We start from the raw sequence: 25,643 nt of genomic DNA on the forward strand, positions 1-25,643 counted from the left end.
CCCGGCCGGGCGGGGAGCGAGCGGCGCCTGCCGGGAAACCGCGGCCTGGCCTCCGCCGCCGCCTGCGCCGCCCCACGCGCCTGCGCGGGAGGGAGGTGAGCGCCGCGCGCGGGGGGAGCGGGACGGGCCCGGGGAGGCGGCGGCGCCCGGAGCTTCCTGCGGCGGGGCGGCCCCGGCTCCTCCTGCGCCGGCCGCGGGCCGGTCGGTGTCGGGGCTGGGGCGCGGGACCCGGCCCGCGGGTTCCTCTGTGCCCCGGGTGGCAGTCGGAAATGGCGGCGAGGCTCGGTTCGCCCCGCCGCTCGGGAGTGCCCAACGCCTGGAAGAGCCGGCGGGAATGCGGCCAGGCCGGGGCCTGCGGCCTAAAGAGACGCGCAGGCAGCGCAGCGCGGGCCCAGCACTTCAGTGTTTGAGACTCTGCGCGGTTTAATGGTGCGCTGAGTTTGCCCTACAAGGAGGTGGTTTAGAATAGATACATTAAATTTATGCTATGTTTCTGGAAGCTGGCTAATCTCTGGTCATCTTCGTGTGTGTATGATGCATTCCCCCCTTGAGGAGGAGGAGTGCACCATGGTCGCTATTCAAAACTCCTCCACGTGAGGATGCTTTTGCAAGAAATTGCTGGTCTATTTTACCTGGCTCAGTTTTATCAGTGATAGCAATGCAGTATTGGAGGCTGTAGTTTGAATATGGTGAAACTGCCTTGATTGCAAAATACCACTCTGAAATGTAATACTTAAAATTATCATCACATCCCATTTCAAATGATCCATAGGTCATCCATTTTAATAAAGTAGGTCTTTGGTTTTGCCTCGCTTCAAAATTTTTACATGCTGTACTCATTCACTACATGGGTAGTTTCCTAAAAAAGGTCGATTCTTGACAGACCTGGAATTCTGTTAATTACTGGAAAAAAGCACTGTTTGTCTTAGTACTGGTGTTTCCTTTCATTACCAATCTCTCTTTAGGTGTGTATTGATGGTTCAGTTAGTTCATCCCGTCCTTCCTTTCTTCTCCATTAAATCATTTCCTACTAAAATGTCATTGTCCATTTTTCCTGATTCCATACTGATTAGGCAATCTAAGTCCAGCTCCTTTCCACCTCAGCTTTCTTTTTATTGTCTACTGACAGTTACCTAGTCATTACTAAAAACTGAGACTTAACTCATAACTAGTTTAACATTTTGTTTAGCTGCGGTTGTTCAGGACATTGCTCATTCCTGAGTATACAGGAATTATTGCAGTTTAATTTTGTTACTATATTCAGCCAGCATTTTGACAACAGCAAAGGAAAACATTTTTGTTCTTTCCTTCCTCTCTTGACTTCCCTAGATAATTAAGGTTGCTTTTTTAAAAAATCCCTGTCCTGAAACTGAACACAGTATTTTATTTTAAAGCCATGCAGACATACTTGTTTCATCTTTTTGATGAATTGTTATGGGCAGAGTAATAAACTAGACTACAAAAATTACTCTTACTGGTAAATTTAAAATAATAGGTAGTTTTATTAAAGCCTTGTTCACTGACAGAACAAAAGTAGAAAGACCAAGGGTTCTGATTCTGTATGTGGTCTTCATTTGCTACATGGCTTTGTGCAATAAATCTATAGGAAGGTCAATAACGAAAAATATAAAAAATACTTGTTACTTTTGCTACACCTCCTTGTGCTTCATGCCTGTATCATTTAGCCACTTTTAAATTTTCATTAATGCTTTAATACCAGTTTAACTGATTTTATTCTACACTTGGTGAAGGGCATGGAGGGGAAGGCATATGGGGAGCAGCTGAGGTCACTTGGTCTGTTCAGCCTGGATGAGACTGAGGGGCACCTCACTGCAGTTACAGCTTCCTTGTGAGGGGAAGAGGAGCAGCAGGCACTGAGCTCTGCTCTGTGGGGCCCAGTGACAGGTCCTGAGGGACCTGAGAGGGTGGCCTGAAGCCAGGGGAGGCTTAGGTGGGATATCAGGAAAAGGTTCTTCACCCAGAGGGTGGTTGGGCACCAGAACAGGCTCCCCAGGGCAGTGGTCACAGCACTAAGCTGGGTGAGTGACAGAGTTCAGGAAGCTTTTGGACAATACCCTTGGGCACAGGATGTGACTCGGGACTTTCTGTGCAGGGCCAGGAGCTGGACTCAGTGATCTTTGCCAGTCCCTTCTAACTCAGAATATCCTATGATTCTACTTTCATACACACATAAAGTGCCACTAGATTTCTGCATCCGGAAAATCAGCTTGCTTGGAGTTGGACAGAGAAGTACATTATTTGCCTATAGTTCTATCTAACATTTATTTTTAATTCTTGGTGAAGCAGTTCTGAAAATATGTAGTCATGCCATTTCTTCTTTGTGAGATTTTATCTCTTACATTCTAGCTAAGAGCCCTAGAATGTTGCAAACCTTTCTTAGACTGAAATAACTAAAATACTTCTAAATCTGTGGACGTTGACTGGAGTGGTTTTTGTTTGAGAGACACGTCTTAATTTGAATTGCAGCTGTACTGCAAGTACAATTCAAACTTAGGTTGTGTTTCTTTTTTTATAATTTATGTGTCAGATTATGTATAAATATTGGCGAAATCTGTGACAAACTAAATTCAGTGCTTGTATCTATACCAGAGGAATAATTAAAATTGTATTTAAAATATACTTTCTATTACTGCATGTAGAATCAGCTGGGATGGCCTCCTGGGAGACTTAATATCTTTTTATCTGCAGAACAGGTATTGCAGGCTTTGCCTCTCTGTGAGGTCTCAGCTGTTATCTGAAAAGGAGTGTCACTCAAACAGGGACAAGTTACTTGGAGGTGTCTGATGTGGTTGTGCAGCCTGCAGAGCTGACACGTCCTGGAAGCAGCTCCTGAACCATGTCAGCCTGGCAGTGTGAATCACACAGGCCAATCATGATATGAATTTTCTCTCATCGATACTTATCTGCAAGAGATGCTTTAATGAGGGTGAGATCTAACACACTGTAACAGCTCATATTTGAATCTCAGTAGAAAAACTGTATGTCATCTGCATGCATGCCAAATTATCTTGACAGGATATTTCGTAGGGGAAGTAAAGGAGAGTGCTACATAGTCACTCCAGAAAGTAATTTCTTTTGAAGGAAAGTTTGCAGTTTCCAGACTTGTTACATCTTCCCCAAGCCATACCTTCTGAGGTTTTTGTTTATAGGGAATCTTCATTCTGTGCTAGAGTTCCATAGGTGTTTTGTAGATTGGGTATGCAGGACATGCAAGGCAGCATATCCCACTGGCTGTTCTGAACAAAGTTTCTAATGCATGGCTGACTGGGATGGAGAGAGTTGGACTTGACAGTCCATCAGGACCTCGGTAGTCTCTTCCACTCTTTGGTTCCTAAGCACATTTGTGATGCAGATAGTTGTCCAGTGACCTGGAATGAGAGAGCCTATTCATTTCTGACAAACAGCCTTCAGATAGTAATGTCTTTTCATTACTAAAATGAGCAAAATAATGGCAGAGATATGAAAGGCTTGCATCTTGTCACCAATTCCCCTGAACCATATGATTCTGCATGCATAAAAGCATGGTAATCTGTGTGTGTGTGCGTGGGTACACGCAGACATGTGCGTGAGAATGCTCAGAAAAGCGTGTAAGACTTCTACCAGAGGAAAGGTGGCTGGCTTTTTAAGCAGACTACTGATTTTTGATCATAAAAGGTAGCTTCTCAAATACAAAGAAGTTGGTGGAATGGGGTTTCTTTACCCATCAACATACACAGATATGCTTTTTGTTTGTTTACTTCACTGGTTTCTGTACATCCTATATAAGCAAAATTAATTTTAATGTGTTTTCTGTATTTGAAACCAAGATGAAAAGAGAAGAAATAAATTTTGTTTGTTAGAAACAAAACTCAGTTATTTCCCTTTTGCCTAAATTGTACAAGCAGATGCTTTTACTACTACAAGTGGGTTTTTTTCAGAATTAGTTCTAAAGGAAATAAAGAAACCCCTTAAGATGTTCTTAACACTAGCATTATTCTCAAAGTCAGCTATGCTTGCATACTTTTTTTGTAAATTTTTATAAAGTTATTATTTGAACTTGTTAATTTGTTCCTCTTTTTCTGCACAAAACTGTGTGATTGTGCTGCCATTTATATGAACAAAATTTCTGGTTGAAATCTTGAAGCCTATCTTTGAGACTGGTAGGAAGATAAAGAAATGGCTACACAAAGAGTGGACCTCTTTGCTACAGATTCAAAAGTTGTTGATTATGTTTTCCAATCCTATGAATATTACAGTTAACACTTTTGAGGGCTACTATGGTTCTACCTCTGCTTCAACCTTATTAGTTTTTTTCTTTTTTTTAATCTATTCTGGATAAGAGCATTTGTGCAGATTCTAAAAACAACAGTCTGGTCTTAATATTTTCATCTGTAAAACAATCCTGGCCATTCATAAGGATACATGCAGATAAAATAGTCATAACATCAGGAAGGGATTAAGCATGTACAAAGATTAGGTTAATAAAGGAATAATTAGGATTAGGGGCCAATCCTGCAGTAGGATCATACATATGAATTTGTCATATGTTTTGCTGTTATGTATTGCTTAACAGTAACTCAAAGTACAATCAGTGCTCCTGGAGTAGTTGTACTGTTCTCCCTGTCCTCCTTTTCTCAAGCCCTTGGTACCATTTATGACTAAATTATTAAAATAGTTTGGATTGAAACAGAGAACCACTAATTCCTGTTTCAGCAGCGCCGAACACAGAGATGAAGTGTAAAACTCAGATGAAAAAAGAAAAGCTGTCTACGCCCCTGTTGTTATCTGTTTAGCATGGACAGACGTCTTTTTCAGTTGGTCTCCTGTGTCTGAGCTTGCTTAAAACAAGGAGCAGCATTTCTGAGATTGTTTCTCTTTCATGCCCCTTTTTAAGCAGCTTTAAAGTTTTGGGTTCCTTCTGTCATGAGGTTGGTTCTTGCTAGGGGGCTTCGTTCTGAGCTGGAAGGAGTTGTTCATTCTTGTCCTTCTTGGAAGGTTTTTATCAAAAACTGACTACATTATCTTAGTATTTTAACTTTATGCTTTAAAATAGTAATACATCTTATTGCAACTCTAACTTCAAAATAGAATGTGGGGGGAAAAAGAGCCATATACTAAACACAGCAAAGATAGTAGATGGTAGTCTCCCATTTAGTCATCAATGTCAGTCTGCTTGCCTCCAACAGTGAAGGTCCCATCATATATTTCTGTCTGGGCCATTTTTTATCTCAATGACCTGGTTCATTGTTTCTCAGAGCCAAACTGTGCTGATTCAGAAGCCCTGGGTGCAGTGCACAAGCCCCGTGTGCCACAGCAGCAGCAGTGACCAGCATCCACAACTCTGCTGGGGGAGTGACAGAGCAGGAGTGTGATCCTGGGAGGCTTCACGTGCCTGGAGGAGGTGAGAAAGTTCTGAGACTGTCATGACTCCAAATAGACTGTGCTATCTTGAGGACTGATCCTGAGCTATGTGTCACTCAAGAATGAATTCTCAGTATCAACTTGAATTAGTAAAAATACATTTGAAATTACATGTGGAAATCTAAACTTCTTTGTAAATAGAGTAAACCACAGTACACTGAGAAAAAAAAAGGTCACTTTCCTGAGATCCAAGTGATGGCAAAAGAGGTGGCTTTTTCAGAAAACAGTGACCACTGTGAATCACAAGTAAGCACTAATTAATGTCAACACAATACATTGGGACTTGTTGCATCACTGTCATGAAAGATTTGTCACCCATGGATGGTGTATAGCCAGTTTATTCAAGTTGCTGGTAATATGATGCAGCTCCTATGGAGCTTGCCTTGTATTTTTTCTCCTATTGTTTATCTGCATTAAGATACACTGTTTTTACTGAAAGAGCTACACTGTATATAGATTGTGGATTCCTGATAGTTTTTTTCTGTTTAAACTTTGTCACAGAAGCTGTGAGACCTAAGGTGCACCAGGTAAGGACCAACTCTTCAGAACGGGAAAAAAAGGAATAATTATTGCAGTAGTTGTTTTATTTCCAGTGCACAAACCTCAAGATTATTTGGGCCAATAAATCTGGGATGCAAATAGAAAGTCAGATGGAAAACATTACAGTGATTGTTCTCAGGCATTAAAGAAAATAACCCAGATCTTCTATTTCAAAAAATTACATCTGCAGCTTACTCTATTTTCATGCTTTTCAAAACATCAGAGATGTCAGCTGTTTAGCAAGCAGATTCTGACATATGCTGTGCTCTTTTTAATGCTCTTTTTCATTGTATGTTGCATGTGGTATATTTTAAAGCTATATTTCAGTGGTGTTGGGTGGATCAATATTTATTTATATTGAGATAAAGCTCTTTTGAGTAATTAATGTGAACCAATTTCTCTTCAGCTATTGAAGATCCACACTTAGTTTTCATTAAGTGCAGAATTTACCTTTTGCATCAGGGTGAGAAATCCGACAAGAGAAGATGGATTTCAATAGTTCCTGGATATATATAGTTATATATATCCAGGAGCGATATAATAGCTCAAGATATATATTGATACTGCAGATACCCAAATATTCTCATTCTGCATTAAAGAAATGACCATATGTTGTTGCCCATGCATTTCCCTTTGTCATCTCTCCATTCAATTTGATGTGTCAATGGGAAGAATGTAATTGTTAAATACAAGTTGGGGAGGGGAAAAAGTGCTTATGGGCAAATTTTGCTCTTAGGAAGTGCATTAGTCTGGTTTGGTACTGAGCAAATTTCTGATATTTGCAAACCAGTTAGCATGCAAGAAGAAAATGATCAGTAGAAGTAATTGTTTGCTCCTCCAATTTCCCAAATCCTATAAAAAATTAATTTGATTGAAATGTGCAAATTTCTAATGTGAAAGCTGTTATTTTTTAGATAGTTTGTGAATAGTTGTGTGGGAAGAAAGGGAGTTTTTCCATGTGTGCAAAGATTTGAGATTTTTTTTTTCAATGTTGTGTATTTTGGCAAGAAACTCGGTCATAAGTATATGCATACCTGGGGTGGATAGCTTTTAGAAAGTCTTTATTCCTATGTATTACTACTTTTTTTTTTTTCTACTCCCAGAAATACTTCTCCTGATTCCTGCACCCAAAATTGAAATCTACCACTAAAATCAACAAAAAAGAAATGATAAAATTTTTTCTTATGGTTAACAAACAAGGTCAAACAAGACTGTCCAGGTATTATGAGCATGTAGAAGTTAATAAACGGACAGTGCTGGAAGCTGAAGTAATCAAAAACTGTCTCTCTCGTTCAAAGGATGAGGTAGGTTTTGTAGGTTTTATTTTATCCACATCTCACACCTTTCCTATTGATAATTCTGAAACCTATCAGTGTCTATCACAGGTCATTATCTCATTTGTACCCACAATATAAAAGATTGAGTTTCTAGATTGTGGGTTCAGTCAGTTGAACTGTTATTCTGTATTGAATAAATATGTTTTTCTGAGCTTTCAGAGATTTTGGAGTCGTGTGTATCACTGTCATGAAGATTCCTCTTCTTTGTTTGAAGAAGCTCAGAAGTCATGACAAACTCATTTTTATTAGTATTATTGCTGGTTTTACTGAGATATTACAGTTTTGCCTGGAGGTGGAGGGCAGAGTACTGACAGCTCCGAGTTTAAATTTAGGGGAGAGGATCCCAAATTATGAAAACATTATCTAAAGCACAGGAGAGTTTGGAAACACAAATTTTTAGGCCTCTGTATTAGACTTCTTTATTCAAAAGAAGTGTTTACGTGTTCTGTAAGAAAGAAAACATAGAAGTTGAAAATTTTTTTGGATGAAAGTTGAGATTTTCAGTGCTCTCTTTAATTAAATCAGTGGTTCTTTAAGAAAAGCACCAAACTTTGGCACATTGACTTTAATTAGAGAAGAAGTATGGGACTTGGACAGTGAATGAAGTTTATTGGTTTCAGTTCTGAAGTCAGCTTCTTTACTTTTCCTTAATGTTGTGTGTCCTTGCACAGCACTCCTCACATACTTCATTCTAGCAAACCTCAATCAAAATAGCAGTTCTTACAAGCCGCTTAGTTGGCAGCTTTGATAGTGGCTAAAGAAAGGAATATCTTCGTGCTGCTCCCGCCGGGGCATTTCCGAGCGCAGCTGCAGCGCAGGAGGAGCTGCCGGCGCTGCCGCTGCCATTTCGGGCCCCGAGCGAAACGACACGGAGAGAAAAGGCGGCGGCAGCTCCTCCAGCGGCGGGAAACGGCGCCATCTCCTGGCTCCCTCCCGCGGGGAAACATGTTCATTCCCCGCTGGGTCTGGAAGTCTAGTATTTTTAATTTTTACATTAAAATATCGATACTTTTTTAAATAGGAAAATTACCTTTAGGTCTCTTTTTGAAAGGGCTTGCAAATGAAAATTGTGGGAAAGTACTGGATGCCTTTATACCACCAAACAAGTCACTTAAGTTCTTCATGTTTCAGTTTCTCCATTTAAAAAGTGGTGGCATGCTTTCTGTCAGCAGATGAAAAGTGTGGTGTAACAGTTACCGTGCTAAATTTCTTTCAAGTTAAAATCGATGAATCTTGGCAAATCCATGTTCACTGTGGGTCTTACGAACCTAAAGCTCAGGTCCTTTGAGCAATGTGCTTTATACTGTTGTATGCTTAAATGGCAGCTGCTGTATTTGACTGATTTTGCTTCTGCCTAGTGCTCTTTTGTTGAGTATAAGGACTTCAAGCTGGTGTACCGACAGTATGCAGCCCTTTTCATAGTTGTTGGCATCGACCAGACAGAGGTAAGAAATTATATACTCTCTTGCACTTAACATTCATAGTGATTATCACAGCCTAGAACTCAAGTCTTCATCCAGTATGGAATTTTTCAATTGCAATTAGAGAATTTCAAAGAGTCAATGTAAAAAATTCTCTCTTTTAATGTCCTAAAGAAAAAGTTCCTGTACTGTCAGATATAAAGATGTTGATTTATTTTACTTTTCAAAAAGGGAAATTAAAAAAAAAGGTATCTGAAACCTGACAAGTACTGCTATTTCATATGTTCAGGTTGCACCTGGGAGTCTTAGTGTTTGCATTGATGACTCAAAAATTAATTCAGAAATTAATTCAGCACTTAACGTTGGAAACCTTAACAGGGTGGTGTGGAAGGTAGCTGCTGCCTACCACAGTATCTTCAAGTCAGGGTTATCATGGCAGGCAATTTGGGACAAATTATTTGGGCTTTGCTACAGAAATTGCCCAGCAGAGGCTGGCTCTGTGCTGCAGCTGGCTGGTGTGACTTCAGCATGGGTAAGCTTAACCTAGTTAGCAGTGTGTGTCCATAGAGCTGAGCTGGGAGAGGGTGGGACAAGGGCTGCAGGGGGTGGCAGCACCCAGTGGGAGAATCCATTGGCTGTTCAGAGCTGCTCTGTGTGGCCAGCCCAGAGCTCCTGCCCTGAGCACTGCCCAGGGGTGCCCAGCTCTCAGCACCTCAGCTGGCTGACTACATGGCCTGAGCTTGCTCTATTGCCTAATGGCTTTTCATTCACCACAAACTGAATTAACACAAAGAATACTAGTACATTTTGTAGATGTTGATTTAATATTCTATTGGTTTTAATTTCAGAATGAGATGGCAGTATATGAACTAATTCATAATTTTGTGGAAGTTTTGGACAAATACTTCAGCAGAGTGGTGAGTGAGACACTGAATCTGTTACGAAACATTTTTTCTCTTTCAAAACTTGGTGGAAGTGTAATTTCAGAGAATAAATCAAAGGAGAAAAATATTTAATATTTTAGAATTTTGATAAATATTATCACTGTAGGGAAAGGCAGTATGAGCTGATTTTTCAGAGAAGTGAAAGTATACATGGGTTATAAATTATCAGATAAGGAATACCAGAAATATTTCTGTTAGAAAAGGGTTTATGGGTTTTATGGGGTTTCTTTGGGTCATATACTCTTAAGTTAGCCATGGGCATTTTATAAGTTTTAAAGAAATAAAGTGAGTATACTTTGCAGTTCTTATGCACTTTATAGCATTATATTCCCCAAATGAACTTCATTCATTATTAAGATGGTGTAAGCATGAAGCAGGGAACTGACATCACTCTCACTGAATAAGATCAGAGGAATGGAGCAAAAGAAACCTCAAAAACCAGTCTGTACTTGTACTCCCCATATTGTTGTCAGGCAACAGTGGATATCTGATAAAACAACTATTATAGAGATAGTAATTTTGTTAAGGATTCAACATCAGACATGGCTCCATTTAAAATGACACTCTTCCTTTTGGTGGTGAGATTTTTTTGCTTGCTTGTTTTACAAAGTCTGAAAATGCAGCATTGTAATTCTGGTTGGAACATTTTCTATTTAATATAGGGTTTGTAATAATCTTGTTACCAAAAAAAAATGACTGGAATCATACTTGGCACAGTTTCAGTTATCCTCTGCTGAAATGTGTTGGATATCCCTCTCAGACAAGAGGACTGGATAGTTTCCTCTGTAGTCCATGTACTTGAGGGTACTATACTGGTAACTGTACATACAAAATATCAGTATGCAGGTTCTATAGCTGCTTTCCCAGTTCTAGTACTGTAGCAGGCATGGCAGAGCTCCCTCTGTGAATTCAAGGACGTGCTTGACAAAGTCATCTGCTCCCTTCACTCTTTAGATGCTTTAGGCTGTTATCTCAACCGACGTTGCCCCAGCCATGGAGACTGCTGGCACTAAGTATATTACATCCCTCTCTGACTGCACTGAGCTCAGAATTTCTCTTAAAATTGCTGACTGTAGTCCCAGACTAAGCAGTGGTGACTAGGAATGGGATTAGATCTCAGCAGCACAGGAATGCACAATAAAATTTAGTCTTATTTGTCTGATTGAGTTAATAGTTGCCAACCACCTCTCAAATGTTATCAATTAAAGCAGAGCAAAAATAGATGTAGTTCTTATACATACAAATGTAGTATATATATAATCCTTTGAACACACATATAACCCAACCACTGATAGCTGCTGGAAGTGTGCTGAGTTCATCATACCAGAGGGGTTTTTTTTAATTTTCCATATCCTTTTGGGTTTGACACAGAGGAACCTAAAAGGGGAGTGCTAAAAGAAATCTCATGCCATTTGATGGTTCTGGTTTTAATATCATGTAACACAATAAATGGCAGAGCACAAAGACAAGGGCTGTAATTCTAGGTGGGGTTTCTCGCAGTAACCACAGAGCAGGAAAGGATAAATCTGTACTTTTACAAATTACTGTTTAGGATTTGCAGAATTTTAGCAGAATCCCAAATTATGATGATGGCAATGGAGACAGAACTCTGGGAAAGGAGAGAACGTGTCCCACTCTAGAAGGACATTTTGTCATCTATTATTTTTAGACTTGAGAGCTTTAAACATTCTCATGTACTCTATCTAATGGAGTTTACAGAGCTTGAATTCAGATATGAGAACAAACATTAATGGAATTAGGGGGAAAGCTTTCAAAGTGGCTTGTGAGATGTAATTCTGAGTCCCCTTCACTTTTATATGGCTACCCAAGAAAATTTCTGCATACTGGTCAGAATTTCAATGTCTCCAACTACTTTTTACTGCTGCGAAAACTTAAACTGATCAGGCCCTTAAAATGCAATTTCTGTGATGCATTAAAAACTTCTGATTGAAGAATGGCAGAGTTATTCAGCAGAGGCCTGTAGACTAGAACTAGTCCAGTTTAGATCATCTTTAGACCACAGAAGTAATAGCAATTTTACCAGTAAAACCTTACCAGCTTTACTCTGCCTTAAAACCAGGTTTATACCATGAATGAAAACCACATTGTCAAACTCAATTCTCTCAGTAGTAGGTAAAGATTCCCTCTTTTAGAGACTGGGGAATCTCCACCCAACTCAGCAAGATCTTAAGTGCTAAGGCTGTGATTAATTCTTTCTAAGTTTAGCTATTTCACTGAGGCACCTAAGTTAGAACTCTGGTCATCCTGAGCTCCCTTTACTGGCAGTGGAGACCGATGAGTATCTCGAGAAGGTGAGTCATGCCTCAAGTGTGCCGAGTCAACTGGGGAAGGTCCCCATCTCTGCTGCTGACTGCACAGAGACCATGAGGGCTTCTAACTCAGACATTTTGGTTAAGTGAGTAATACTGCTTGGGGTGAATCCAAAAATAAAAGGGAAATTATGACTATATGAAGAATTGTGTTGCTGGGGCTGGAGAATACTTAGAAGTGCTAAGGGTCCAAAGCTTGGAGTTGTCTTGCCTTTCCTAATATATGCAGCCACTACCACAGCCATGGGAATATACAGTGTCTAGATTTTGCTGTTGAAATGAGGTGCAGTAACTACTTTAAATGTGTAAACTTGGCATTAATGTCCTGGTTTTGCAGAAGGAGGAAGAGAGAATATAGGGCTGGAACTGCCATGATTAGAGCTGCTGGTTTTCCACCCACTCACTCAGATGGCACTGCCTATATTCAAATTGTTACTTGTAGGTGACCTCAGTGAGTTTTTTAAAGTAAAACATTAGCTTTGATTACAGAGACAGATAACACATGTAAAGCAAAGCAGTGATGCAGGAAAGACCTTGTCATTGTCCAGTCCAGAACAGAAATCTGAATCACTATAAAATTTTCTGTCATTGTTTTGAAGACTTTCTTTATCCTTTGAAGGGATGTGTTATGTTTAATGATTATGAGATGAGATCATCTGAGATAAGAGATCAAAACATAACCAATGGCTGTCTCTTTTCCTTGCAGAGTGAATTAGATGTATCCTTTTCAGTATCAGAAATCCATTTGTTATCACTTTTTGGTGTATGTTCCAGTTCATACTGTCTTCATAGCACTGACTGTCACTCAAGTCAATACAGATGTTCACCAGTTCTGCACTTGGAGTAAGTAGCACCATTTTGGCACCTTTCGGAAAGCATAGGTGATGTTCACCTATTTAAATCCTCCATCATTAAAATAAGCCTGGTTCCATTTAAAGTAAGACACAGAGAGCTTGCTTTGAGAGAGCTAAATACATGAAAAGTTAAATTCATGGGGAACTTTGAGGCTTCAGTAGTTTAAGGTTTCACTTTGAGTTACAATAAAATAGATATTGAAATTACTGTAATAACTGAATGTCACAGCTGTGTCTTGGGCCAAATAGCAGCACTATTTGTAAGATTATGTTTGCAGTTTGATCTTACTTCATGAAAGCAAGAAGTGAGTTTTACTGTCTGTATGTTTGGAAGGAGGGAAAAACGTGGGAGGAGAATATTCAGGAAACCAGGTGTTAACTTCTTTTCCCACTCCTACCCTTACACTGCTATATTTTCATGCTTACGTTTTGCAGGGTATTAATTAAAATATGATTTAAAACTCACCCAAATACAAATACTAAAATACAGTCCTGAACAATTAAACACAAATAACAAGTAAATAAAACACAATACTGGAAAAATTAAACCAGGAGAATGTAGCACAGTCTTCCTTCTCAGTCCTTCCAATTGCACTGTGTGATGACTCTACTCCAGCAGTTCTTATGCTTATATTTGTTGCTGGTTAAATGCAGATCTGCTGGTAGAAGGAGTTTCAGTTACACACCTGAAATACAGTTGCCATCTTGCAATTAAGTACTGTCAAGTTATTTAGTTTATTTATGAATTACCACTTATGAAGAACATAGAAAAAGTCTGTAATTTTTCTTGTTCTTACTTCTTTACTGAAAAAGGAAAAAACAAAACAAAAAACAACAGGAAAGAATTAATTTCACTTTTGAAAATATTTTAAAGCTTGCTACATGCTGTAACTCTGCCTCATTTGCTGACTATATATATACACACACACATACATATATATGTGTGTATGTATGTATGTTTGTACATACATTCACACATATTATTCAGGTTTCCTTCCTGAAATTTAGAAAATGCTGTGGTGTTAGTAAAATCCCCTTAAATTCACTGATACTATGAAAGAACAGTAATGATATTCCAGTGTGAAGGGACATTTAAGGTGTGTGAGCGATTGTAGAAATACAATTTTTGTATTCAGTTAGTTCTAATCCTGAGCTATGTGTTCATGTATATGAGCTTTGCCAAATTAGAGACTGATCTGACCTATTTAGTAATTACACATAAAAAGAATCCACTGTTTCCATGTAGTGTACTTTGATTATGCAGTTGCCTGATTATCTGAGTCATTTGGTCTACTGACTATTCTGAATTCTGCTGCTGCCTCTGCTCAGCAATTTCCTACCAACAGCTCTACACTTTTGAGCTACTCCCACTAGCCCATTTAATAGCTGAAAAATGCTGCTGCATATCATGGAATGGTTTGGGCTGCAAGAGACTTGAAATGTCATCTAGTTCCAACCCCTTTGCCAAGGGAAGGGACACTTTCCATTAGACCAGGTTGCTCAGAGTTCCGTCCACCCTGGGTCTTGAACACCTCCAGGGATGAGACATCTGCAACTTCTCTAGGAAACCTGGGGTAGTCCCTCACCACCTTCACAGTAAAGATTTTTCTCTTAATATCTAATCTACATCTGCTCTCTTTCAGCTCAGAGCCATTTCCCCCTTGTCCTATCATTAGTAAACATCCCTGGTAAACATCCTGGTAAAACATCCCTCTCCAGCTTTCTTATAAGGCTCCTCTTCAGATACTGGAATGCCCCAATTAAGTCACTCCTAAGTCTTGTTTCTAGGCTGAATAATCCAAATTCTCTCAGTCTTTCCTCATAGGAGAGATGTTCCACCCTTCTAATCATCTTGGTGTCCCTCCTCTGGAGTCACTGCAGCAGCTCCCTGTCCCTCCTGTGCTGGCACGCAGAGCTGGTGCAGCCCTGCAGTGGCTCTCAGCAGAGCAGAGCAGAGGGGCAGAATCCCCTCCCTGGCCCTGCTGCCCACGCTGCTCTGGCTGCAGCCCAGGACACGTTTGGCTCTCTGGGCTGGCAGTGCCCATGGTGCCTCATGTGCAGCCTCTCAGCCAGCAGCACCCCCAAGTCCCTCTGGGCAGGGTTGCAGCACCAACACTGGGCCTTGTTAAACCTCATGAGGTTCCCATGGTCCCACTCCTGGAGCTTGTCCAGATCCCTGTGGATGGCACCCTGTCCTTAGTCTGCACTGTTTGGAGAAGCTGTTGCATTATATGCCAACACTAATGTTGGAAATGGGTGCAATACCATGTCTAAATGATTCCTGCAGAAATTGATCTACATGGGTCTCATCTGCATGATGATCTGAATATAAATCTTTAGAAAATAGGAGTGTGTATTTCTAACTTACTTGGTCATAGTGGAAAAATACTTGAAAAGCTCATGTCTGATACATCTCTCCTTAACACATATGACATATGCACAAAGTATGTAGCTTTAGCATTCAGAAGTGCACTTTTTTGATATACATTTCAGGAACAACTTTACAATAAAACATCTTACTTTTATATATGTACAAAATAATCCTCCCACTTAGGAAGAGCTTAATTCTTAAGTTAAAAAGCTACCTAAAATAGTCCAAATGAGATACCCTCCCTTATTAAATGTAAAGCAGAGGTGTAACTAAGATGAAGTGGATTGTTCAGGACTATTTATTTTTGACAACAGCTTGAATAGCTGACCCAGAAGAACAATGTGGGCAAGTGCCTTTAGCTATTATTGCAGTGCAAGAAATAAACCATCAACCTGCCTTTCATAATGTGAAAGAAAATGTTCTCACCTGCGATTAAACCATTGCCTTTGCCAAATGGTCTCACACTAACTCTTGTGCTCAGTGCAGTTAGCTTGGATGCAAAATATCTGCTGGAGAAGGTGTCCTCTGAGGTCTGCAACAGTGAACACCAAGTACTATTTACAGAGTCTTTGTTTACAGAGTATCTTGCAGGAGACTCATAATTTCCTGACTCCCTGCTATTATTTTTGTGTACAGATCCATAGGAAGTTTATTTTAAATGTGATAGTGACTATTTTATATTGCCAGTAGTGTTTACTAACATGAAAAAAATAGCAGGAAATTACATGAACTCAAAACCCATTTAAAATAGACCATAATTACTAAGGCTATTCAGCCATGCACAGAGAAAAGCCCAGTTAAATCCAAAGACTGAGCCTATCACACAATTGAGATGTCCCTGGAGCCCACACCAAGCCTGCAGCCCGTGCACTGCTTCTTGCAGCTCCCAGACATAGTGCATTACCCCAGTATTCCTGGCAATGCAGCTCCAGCAGGGGCAGAACTCCAGCTTTCATTTAGGTCCACACCTGAATTCATCCAGGGCATCCACACTATAACTCATGTCATGGTCTGTCTGGAGCCAGATGTCAGGAAGGGTGCCTTGGGCACAAGGCAGGGACTGGGGCAGATCTGAATCCTTCCCAACAAGATTTACACATCATGTTGGTGTGTGTGACATAGGCAGGTATGATGCTAAACAATGCATGAACAATTGCACAGTTCTCTCCTGTATTCTGCAAAAATGAACACAGATTATCTATTGGCTAAGTACTTGAGAACAGACAGCTTTTTATAGAAGCTTTCATGTGTGAATTGTGAACCACTTAGCCATTTTATGATGTCTCTTTTCATTTTGAGAGTCAGTTGCACACTTACAAGTACCTAGGCTGGAATGACATTGGATTGTTTTTAAAATACCAGTAAGCAGCATTGTTGGGCCAGCTGAATGAACAAGTACTGAAATTGTCCTTGGGGTGTTATGCCCTAATGTGTTAATAGCACTGGATAAGCCTCACTTTGTCTATAAAATAAGTGGGCAGGGTTTTCTGAAGTACTAAAACTCCAGCTTGGGTGGGGTAGGAACTACTTTCTTGCTATGATGACGACAAAAGAGACCATAAAAACACGTGTTAGGACAGCAGCTTTATAAGGAACAAAACACTGGTAAGTATGACAGTTTCTAAAATTACTAAAGGTAACTTTTCTATTGCCTGAACTGGTGAAAGCAGTTGAAGACATTATTAACTTCTAGAGAAACATATACTTATGCTCCCCTTGTGGGAAGGGAGGGGGTGACAGAGTGCTCTAGGACTAAGCATCTGAAGAATGTTGTTTTGATCCAAAAAAGCCATTACATTCTATTGCAACTAGCTGCTGCTGCTCCTCCTAGGATAGATAAGAAGCTTTGATACAGGGAACACTTCATGTGAATCAACTATTCTTCAGTTCCCCGTGGGATAACACTGAGAATACAGTGCACTTAAGGAGTGTGAAAATTGAATGATGAATTCATTCTCTGAATTTATAAGGATGCACATCAGTTTGCACTGTAACATAAGTGGGTAAAATGGAAGCCTATAAGACTCGCTTAAAAATAGCTTAGTTGTTCTAGAATTTCACAGAATTGAAGGCACCTTTGTCTCCTATTTAATATCAGTGTAGTCATTTGAGGAAGAAATAGTCAAGAAAGCATTTAATGAGTTTCAGTGCCTTAAACATGCCTCCCCATTAGAAAGGCTAAAAGTTATTGAAGGTGAACATTGGCAAAAATAAGTCAGAATGTGTGAGTCTAGACTAAATAAAGAAGCAACTCCAACTAATCTCTAGTTGAAGATGAATGTACATTATGGAAATCAAGGGTTTGTAGTGCTGTATATTCAGTAGCAAACCCTCTGCCCCATATGTACCTGTACTGTTATCTAGAAAGCTTTGTTTGTGCTCCTGGGTGTGGTCTGTGATCACAAGGTGCACTTCATCATCCCTTAAAGTGTGGACACACCCTTCAATTACTTGTCTGTAAAACCCTGAGGTCTCTTAAAATGCCTCCCTAGGAAGAAGTTATTTATTACATGCAAGTCCTAGCTGTGCCTTTTCCCCTTCTTTCATTCCCCTCTTCCCTGTTCAGCTGTCAATATACACAATACTTGTGTCACAGGTACTTCCTCTTAGTATGCATTTGCCGTAAAAGGGATAATAGAAAGTACATTAATGTCTTTGAGAAGGGGAACTCTAAGTTACCAAAAGCCAGTGTAACATTTAAAATGCCAGTTGTGTAGGTACCATTTACTTCTACTGCTTGGTATGCAGCTTGCTGCAGCATTGCCAGAAACTGGGAAGCCAGAGCCAGGGGGGACTCACCTTGGCCCAGGCTGGCATGTAGAGATTAACATGTTTTCCTCTGCATTCTTGTTTTAAAAAGTCCTGTTCTCCTCTGCCTGGATCTAGTGAAAGTCCCTTAGTGCTCCATTTGTGGGCAGCCAGGATTCTTACTGGAAGCAGCACCTTAAATGACAGCTCTGGGTGGAGCACATGGCAGTGCAAACCCCAAATACAGCTTTTTCCTGTTGCCAGCTGCTCAAACTGGTTTGCTTGGCTGCTTTCAGTTGGGTGTGGATTATGACTTCAGGGCTTTAAACCCTGAAATTTGGGGTCACTTGCCAAACAAGTTAACAGGTGGGGAGGATGAGCCTTGCTAAGGATCAAATACATATCCCTCCCTGGGCAGGGCATACAGACATGAATGGCTGAGCTGTGTTGGGCAAGATGTAACTATAAAGCATAGGTGAAACTCACAGGAAGGGGAAAAGACAGAGTTGCTCCCTGTGCAATTCAGTTGTTTGCCAAGAACACTGTGGTGAAGGGAGGTGGAATGTTAGGTTGAGGGTAAAGGTTAAATGCTTTGGGACCTTCCAAAATCAAGTTGATAGATCTTTCCAGAATAGTATTAGTATCCCCATTCAAACAGCAGATGAAATTACTATTTCTGGAATGATGACTGTGAGACTACCATATTAGAGATGGACAGAAGTCATGCCACTTTTCTGCAATGGAGTAAGCCCATTTGGAAATAACCTGGAAAGGCCTGCAGGGAAATTGTCATCTCATTGAACCACTTTGGGTCTGAGTGAACCAGCTCCAAGATTCTTTGCATGGGTACAGTTTTCCTTTGACGTGGTATTGGCTCTTCTGGAAATACAGCAGGGGAATAAACAGTGATGACAAAATGTCATTTAAAATGTGATTTAAATGCTTTCTTAAATGGGATAAAGCAAAATAATAAGATGGGGGTGGCAGGTTGCTGCATCGTCACTGATCTTGGTTGATCAAGTTGTTTGGGTTTTAGATTTTTGGAACTGTTAGAGGAAGAGGAATATCTGGGCTCTGCCATGGGAACTGGGGCAGTGTGAATCAGTGGTAAAGTGTAAATATTAAAAGCCAGGAGGAGTTGGCTTTCTCACTAACAGAAACTGAATGGAATGTTATCTAATTTCCTTAACAGATCCTGTAGCCCAGTGCAGAGCAGTGCTAGAGGTCAACTAAGCAGCAAAACAGCTGTCTTTCTAAAAATTCTCACATTACTGTAATAAAGAAATCCTAATTTCTCAGATTAAAATATTTCTGTAAAGGCTGATTTACTCAATAAGTTTATCACAGCAAGAAATTTGGTTCAATCTTTAAACTGCCAAGCCAAGTAAAGTTACCACCTGTCTTTGGTGCCACAAAAATCATGACTGTTTGAAGTTGTAAGGACAGCACTGCTCCTCAGTATCAAAAGACACGATTTTTAGAAACAATGCAGGCCTATGGTCAGATTCAGGAAGAAGTCTGCTATTTAAAAAATTATTTAGAATTAAATTAGGTAGTTAAGTTTAGGTCAGCAGATTGGAAGCTGATGAACCATGGCCATCCCCAAGACCCTGCTGAGAGCTGTAGTTTCTCACCTAACAGTAATTAGTAGAAGAGTTATCTGGAGACCTGAATTGTGCTGCTACACATACTTAGACATGCTGTGCTCTTGGTCAGCAGAGCACTTGCTGCTGGAGCAGTGCTGCAATTGCTTCCCCTTCTGCACAAACACACCAAGTAGTAGCACCAAGTTCAGCCCAGAGCATCCACAGCAAGGAGGAACAAATACATAGATACCTGGCTCCTGAGCTGTTGTCATTTGCAGTTCAGTACTCACACTGCTCCAGCTCTTCAGCAGAGCAGTACAGCTGACTGCCACTGTCTGAGCCACTGGCAACCAGGAGACAGCAGTCTTCTTCAATGCCTGAGTTGTGTTCAAAAAATAAGACTGATATTTACCACAGAGAGCAGAGGAAATTCTTCATGATTTCAAAAACGTGATTCTCGCTACTCCACTGATTAGCAGGGAAAACCACTAACATAAATAGAAATACTAGAACAAAACCAGGCTGTCTTTTTGAGTTCAATTCACAGTGTCATAAGTAGCAGAATGGGAGAGAAGACACTCAAGAGACTCTTCAAAGGAGGGGGAAGTGTTGAGAGATGTATTTAGCAGTTACTGTACAAAGTCTTGCTGGCTCCACTGCAGCAGTCCTCAGTACATGGCAAGGTTTAGAAGGTACAAAATGAAGGCAATGCAGAGCTGTTGTGCTCAGCATAGAACACATGTAAAGAGTAGCAACAGGTGGAGAGCAAGCCAGATAAAGGGTTATTCATGCTCTGTGCATGTATGTCAGTGAGGCATAACAGATGCAGCCAGCAGGCTGCTTTGCTGTGCCCATTTCCATTTCAGGTTCTGGTGATAAATGGCAACATCCCAATATTTTTTTCACAGCATAACCCTTGGCAGTTGTTCAGTGGATGTGCTGGACACTCATGTGTCATGACTGCCCACTTCATACCCCTGGAAGGCCTGTCATAGTTTGGTTTTTTTTGACACAGATGCTGTTAGATAAAGTTAGGGAAAGGCAGATGTGCTTATGGACCGATGTGCTTATTTATTTACTTTTCCTCTTCTTTATGAGATTTACTGCTAGATCAATGAGTCAACTTTATGAATCAGCATACTCCTATTAAGCTATGTCCAAGCAGATCAAATACTGTTAGTTATTCAGGGCAAGGAAATTTTGAGAATCTAGTGCTTAAGAACTTGCTAATTACCTTCCTTGGAGGAATGTAGAATTTTTGCATCTTCACGTAGAAGGTTGTGACCCCTTGATAACATTTCATATCTAGACAACACGTGTCAGGCAGACAGTAAAATTAACCACCTACATCTAAGTGTAAGTTGACCTGGTTTTTGCCACTATGTATTAGTGCTATATTCCAGGACAGGATACTGCTGGGGCTTCAACTTCTCTGATTCTGACCACTCTGTGATCAGAAAAAAGCATCAGTTGAACTGTTTCCTTAGCTTTATTAAAATAATGTTAAATAAACTAGAATAAATTAAGAAATACTGATTTTTGTTAATTTTCATTGAAGACTTAGGAGCCTGAGATTTTTTTCTGAATTATCTTCACGTTGTTCAAAATACACTTAACTTGAAATGTTTCCAGATCATGTTCAATTTGGACAGAGTGCACATCATTTTGGATGAAATGGTGCTAAATGGTTGCATTGTGGAAACAAACCGGAACAGAATTCTCGCCCCTCTGTTTGTGCTTGACAAAGTGGCAGAAGGGTAGGAAGATGCAACAGTGACTCAGTTTTACAAAAGATGGCAAAAGCATCAAGAATGTGCCCACAGCAGTTTTCTGCTGTTGCAAGACTGACTCATGCAACATTGAAATTAATTGGAAAATATTTTCCATTTCTTTTATACTCTGTGTACCCTATGGGAAAGATACAGCTAAACACGTGGATGCATTGAGATGCAGCTTCACTGACCCAGCAGAAATCTTCCTAGAATGGTCAGTAATTATTAAACATTTTGAGGATGAAAAAATGGCAACTTACCATGACTGACTAGGTATCCCTTTGAATTATGTAGTATCATGCCAGACCTAGAAGACAAAATACATAGAAATACAAACTCACACTGAGCTTCAGTCCTTCCCTAATCACCAACTTGATTTATTTTCATACAAATTTACTGTTAATAATAGTTCTGTGACTTTTATGCCTACTTTTGGACTATATCCATCCTTCATCAAAAAGCTGGTTTCCCTCCCTTTGCCATTCAAGTCATGGACACAGAAAGAAAAGTACAGATGTATTAAGTATTTCTGCATACTCTGCAAGTTGTAACTTATTTAGCACTTAAATATTATAATATTAATAAAAGAGAATTAAAATCAGAAGTTTAATGCTCTTCTGTCATGTTGGCTTCATAAATTACACAAAATCTTGTCCATTTTGGCACACCAGTGTACTTTTTTTTTCCTCTTGTATATGCTATCCATGCATCAAGATTAAAACTCTTACAGAAGATGAGTAATACAAGACATGTAAGTTCTCAGGACCAGGTAGGTACCAAATGAAGTCTCCTTTCTTGAGCAGGAAGCTGCAGCCACGCTCAGTTGCATTCCCAGGCATCCAGCATGCTGATTCACACTGCACACTACTCCGTCAGTTGGGGGCAGTTGGCAATCTCAGCTTACTTCCACACTTACCTTTGTAGAACTGTTATCTGCCTCCTCCTTCTTAACCTCCAGCCCAACCCTACATACAGCCTGGTACAGAACAAGCGTATTCTGTGTGAAAGCACACACTGGTCACATAAACACCACTCAGAAACCAGGGTCTAAGGAGCAAAGAGTGTTGTGTCTGAGAATAATCCACAGGGCTTTCACACAGCAACATGTTTATGAAAACAACATGATGTTGGGACTGGAGCAGAGTTGCATGAACCTAGACACAGGTGTTTGTCTGAAGCACGTCAGGCACAGGAGTGGGCAGGACGGTGGATATTCCCCCTCCAATTCTGCATTAGGGAAAATCTAAAAAACAATGCTGTAAAGTCCTACAAACAATGCCATGGAAAGAAATCTGGCACCAGCCTGATGCGTGTGGGCAAGGCAGAATCTTTCGGCAAGCACCTCTCAGCAGTGGCCTGAGAAGAAGTTGTTACCAAAGACAACAAAGCAAAACTTATTACATAGATTCAACCACAATAGATTATTTTTTTTTTTTGTATCAACTACTTTAAAATCTTCAAAACCATATATTGCTTTATCTTACTGTAAGCTACTCTTCTTTCAATAAACATCACGTGCTAACACCAAGAAAGCCAGTCCAGCTCAAGTAAAGCTGAATCAGCTGTATCATCTGACCCAGATTTTATTCCAGTGCAATAAAGAACTATAGTCTCAAATCACATGGGCTCACTGAAGAGCACCAAAACCTACCACATGCAGGTGATCACTGCCAGATCACTCTTAAGAATTTCCACTTACTCTGAAAAGATTTGAACACGGAGATGAATTTGTGAGATCAGTAGTTCTCTTATGTAGTTCTTTGAAACCTTTAAAAAAGCATGGCACATTGTTCAGAACGTGTCCGGAGATTTAGCAAGTACTAATGAAGTATTCAGAAGAGACATTTTTATATGTTGCAAACATTTTAATGATTACTTTTGAGCTTACACATTGGGTGCTTTTTTTTTAAACTTCAAACTGCAACAAGTTAAATAAATGTTTATAATATACAAAGAAAATACAACCGAAAGTAAAACTTGCTTTAAGTGTGCCTTGCACTAGGAACCAGTGTTTTTTATTAGCTTTATTGTTGAGCTGCACAAACACACTTAAGGATTTGATCTTTATAGCAGGGCATTTGAGAAATCAAAATATATTCCCACTTGAAAGAAAAAGAAGAAAAAAAATTGTTGTGCATGATTATACGCAAAAACCCACTAAAATACTCCAATAGTGCAGGCACCATTAAAAAAGAAAAGGCTGGAGATGCCCATTAAGTCTAAATTTTAAAGGAAGCAAGTTTCTGACCAGTTAGCTTAAAGCCAGCAAAACAGGGATCAGTGATGGCAACCGTAGTGTACAGGGTATTAAAAGACAAACTTTACACAATACACTGTTAGAAATTTGTATCAGTGAACACTGAAAATCTGATGATCTGTTCTTTGGAACAGTCAAACAGAAACACCTTAATTTCCAGTTGTGCAAGCCCTTGAAGCATCACACAGTGTTCTGTGCCAATTTCTTGCTGGCTGTGTAGTTACAAGGATTTATTTTGTCATTAGCAGCTAACAAACATTCCACATTTTCCTAAAGCCTCACAGGTGAAAAAAGGCAAGTCTCGTCAGAGCACAGCGTGGAGATCGTATTTTTGCACACAAACACAAGAGGCTTCGCTAGGATCAAAAACACTTCCATGTCGCGGGCTGCGCTCAGCGGCTCAGTTGAGATGGAAGCCTTTCTCCATGGTAGCAGCTAGCAGACGCTCCCTCATAATCTCCTCAGAAGAATACTCAGGCAACTTTAGGTAATGCACACATGTATTCACAGATGGGTAACTTGCATCTGTAGCATCAACCTGAGGAAAAAAGAGAATTTTACAGCAGTTGTTAACAGCACTCAGTATGGAATTTAAAAGTGCCTCTAAGTCATGGCACTTGCTGCGTAGCTAACACCAGTTGTCAAGAAACAATAGCATCAGCAAAGCTACAGGCCAATTTATAAATATACTTGCTTTACATGTAGACTAATACTTTGATATTTAAATATATTAATTATACGTGAAAAATATATATATGGTATCAGAGAGCAGACCTGAAACAAGAGGTTAGCACTAAAACCATAGCATACTGCCATAAATTGAATAACCAAAACAAACGCCATCACTGTTAATTAGAAAGCCCTGCAGTGCCAGCCCAAGCAGCTCCAAGGGTGAGAGCCGTACCTTGCGCACAACAGTGAGCCGGGGGTGGAGGTTTGCCAGCCCCCCAGGTGGGAGCGTCGAACAACCCGTGGTGAACTGCAGGAACGCCTTCCTCTCATCTGAGGACATTCCACACAAGACTCTCACAAATCGAAGGAATCCAGGGCTGAAAATAAAGTAAAGCAATTAGTTCTGATAACACTAGAAGAGAGCGTGGGGAGTTTTAAAATTTCTCTTAACTTGACACAGTAGAGTTAAAATCTTTAGTCATGTTTAAGCAGACATTGTAAGATTCTAGGGCCTGTTGAGTATTAAGAATAAAACATCCTTAAATAAAAAAAAATAGTCTTTAATCTCCTTAGACAAAATCTATAGGTACATACTTATCTTGGGGTGTTATTTGGGTATCTTGCATTTGAATGCATATTACTGGGTAGAGAAGTAGAGCTCAAACATTTCAGCAGGCTTATTCTAACACAGCTCCAGAAGTGATTTTTATGTTATTACTACCAAACATGACAAGCAGTGAAACCCAAACCCAACAAACCCAAAAACATCAAGACCACCTTCTGATAACCAACCACCAGTAAGTATATTTGTCCCCTACATAGTACACTTTCTTTTTTTAACTACACCTCAAGAGAAAGGAATAAGAAATATGAGCAAAGTAACAAATGTGCACGATCATAAAAAAGTATAACTACTCTCAAATATGAGAATAAAAACTCTAAAATCTAATTTTAGTAATCTGCATTAGCTGCCATTATGTTTTCATTAGTTACTTGTCTTTGAATAATTTTTTAATCTTCCCTCATCAAAAAACTACCAAGTACTTTCTAACCTATCTGTTGTAACACATTGTTTCATGCAATTTTAGACAATCACCTGCTCCTCAGTAACCACCGGTTTAATCTAATTTGGCAACTTCATCTAATGAACATCCCGGACATTCTATCACTTAACACTTTCCTTTAGTTACTATTTAAAAATCACTCAGAATAAAAGTACCTATCTCTTGTATATCCCAGTTTGGGTTCGGTGTAATTGATGATATCCTCAGCTGCCCAAGAAGGTGACTGATTTCCACACAGAATCATCTGAACCTCTTCATGGCTGAAGGAACTCAGCTTCTCCATTGGAAAGACTCTATTGAAGCCATCTTTAATTTACACAAGACAC

The 25,643-nt window shown here is 39.9% G+C and overlaps 2 protein-coding genes across 7 annotated transcripts in view; one reads left to right on the forward strand and one right to left on the reverse strand.

Moving 5' to 3' along the window:
- Positions 1-38: 38 nt before the first annotated feature.
- AP4S1 (adaptor related protein complex 4 subunit sigma 1) lies at positions 39-21,904 on the forward strand. The gene is made up of 7 exons (XM_058807782.1): positions 39-95; positions 5,256-5,401; positions 7,065-7,265; positions 8,657-8,743; positions 9,568-9,636; positions 12,700-12,711; positions 21,185-21,904. Exons 3-7 carry the CDS (start codon positions 7,128-7,130, stop codon positions 21,311-21,313), a joined length of 435 nt encoding a protein of 144 aa, XP_058663765.1. The 5' UTR covers positions 39-95; positions 5,256-5,401; positions 7,065-7,127; the 3' UTR covers positions 21,314-21,904.
- A 1,279-nt stretch (positions 21,905-23,183) lies between these two features.
- Positions 23,184-25,643, reverse strand: part of HECTD1 (HECT domain E3 ubiquitin protein ligase 1) — a 59,408-nt gene continuing 56,948 nt past the window's right edge. For all 6 annotated transcript variants that reach the window (XM_058806171.1, XM_058806169.1, XM_058806166.1 and 3 more), the window contains 3 exons: positions 25,473-25,623; positions 24,486-24,630; positions 23,184-24,119 (listed from right to left, as the gene is read on the reverse strand). In XM_058806171.1, the coding sequence (XP_058662154.1) occupies positions 23,982-24,119; positions 24,486-24,630; positions 25,473-25,623 (434 nt within the window). In that variant the 3' untranslated portion in view covers positions 23,184-23,981. The remainder of the gene's footprint in view (positions 24,120-24,485; positions 24,631-25,472; positions 25,624-25,643) is intronic.

Source organism: Ammospiza caudacuta, chromosome 6 (genome assembly GCF_027887145.1).
Source record: "Ammospiza caudacuta isolate bAmmCau1 chromosome 6, bAmmCau1.pri, whole genome shotgun sequence".
Classification (NCBI taxonomy): domain Eukaryota; kingdom Metazoa; phylum Chordata; class Aves; order Passeriformes; family Passerellidae; genus Ammospiza; species Ammospiza caudacuta.

What these genes read in the sequence shown, in the direction of transcription:
- AP4S1 (XM_058807782.1), top strand. Translation starts at nt 7,128, where the DNA reads ATGATAAAATTTTTTCTTATGGTTAACAAACAAGGTCAAACAAGACTG. An exon ending in TCTCTCGTTCAAAGGATGAG is followed by an intron (nt 7,266 to 8,656) that starts GTAGGTTTTGTA and finishes GCTTCTGCCTAG; the next exon opens with TGCTCTTTTGTTGAGTATAA. An exon ending in TTGGCATCGACCAGACAGAG is followed by an intron (nt 8,744 to 9,567) that starts GTAAGAAATTAT and finishes TTTTAATTTCAG; the next exon opens with AATGAGATGGCAGTATATGA.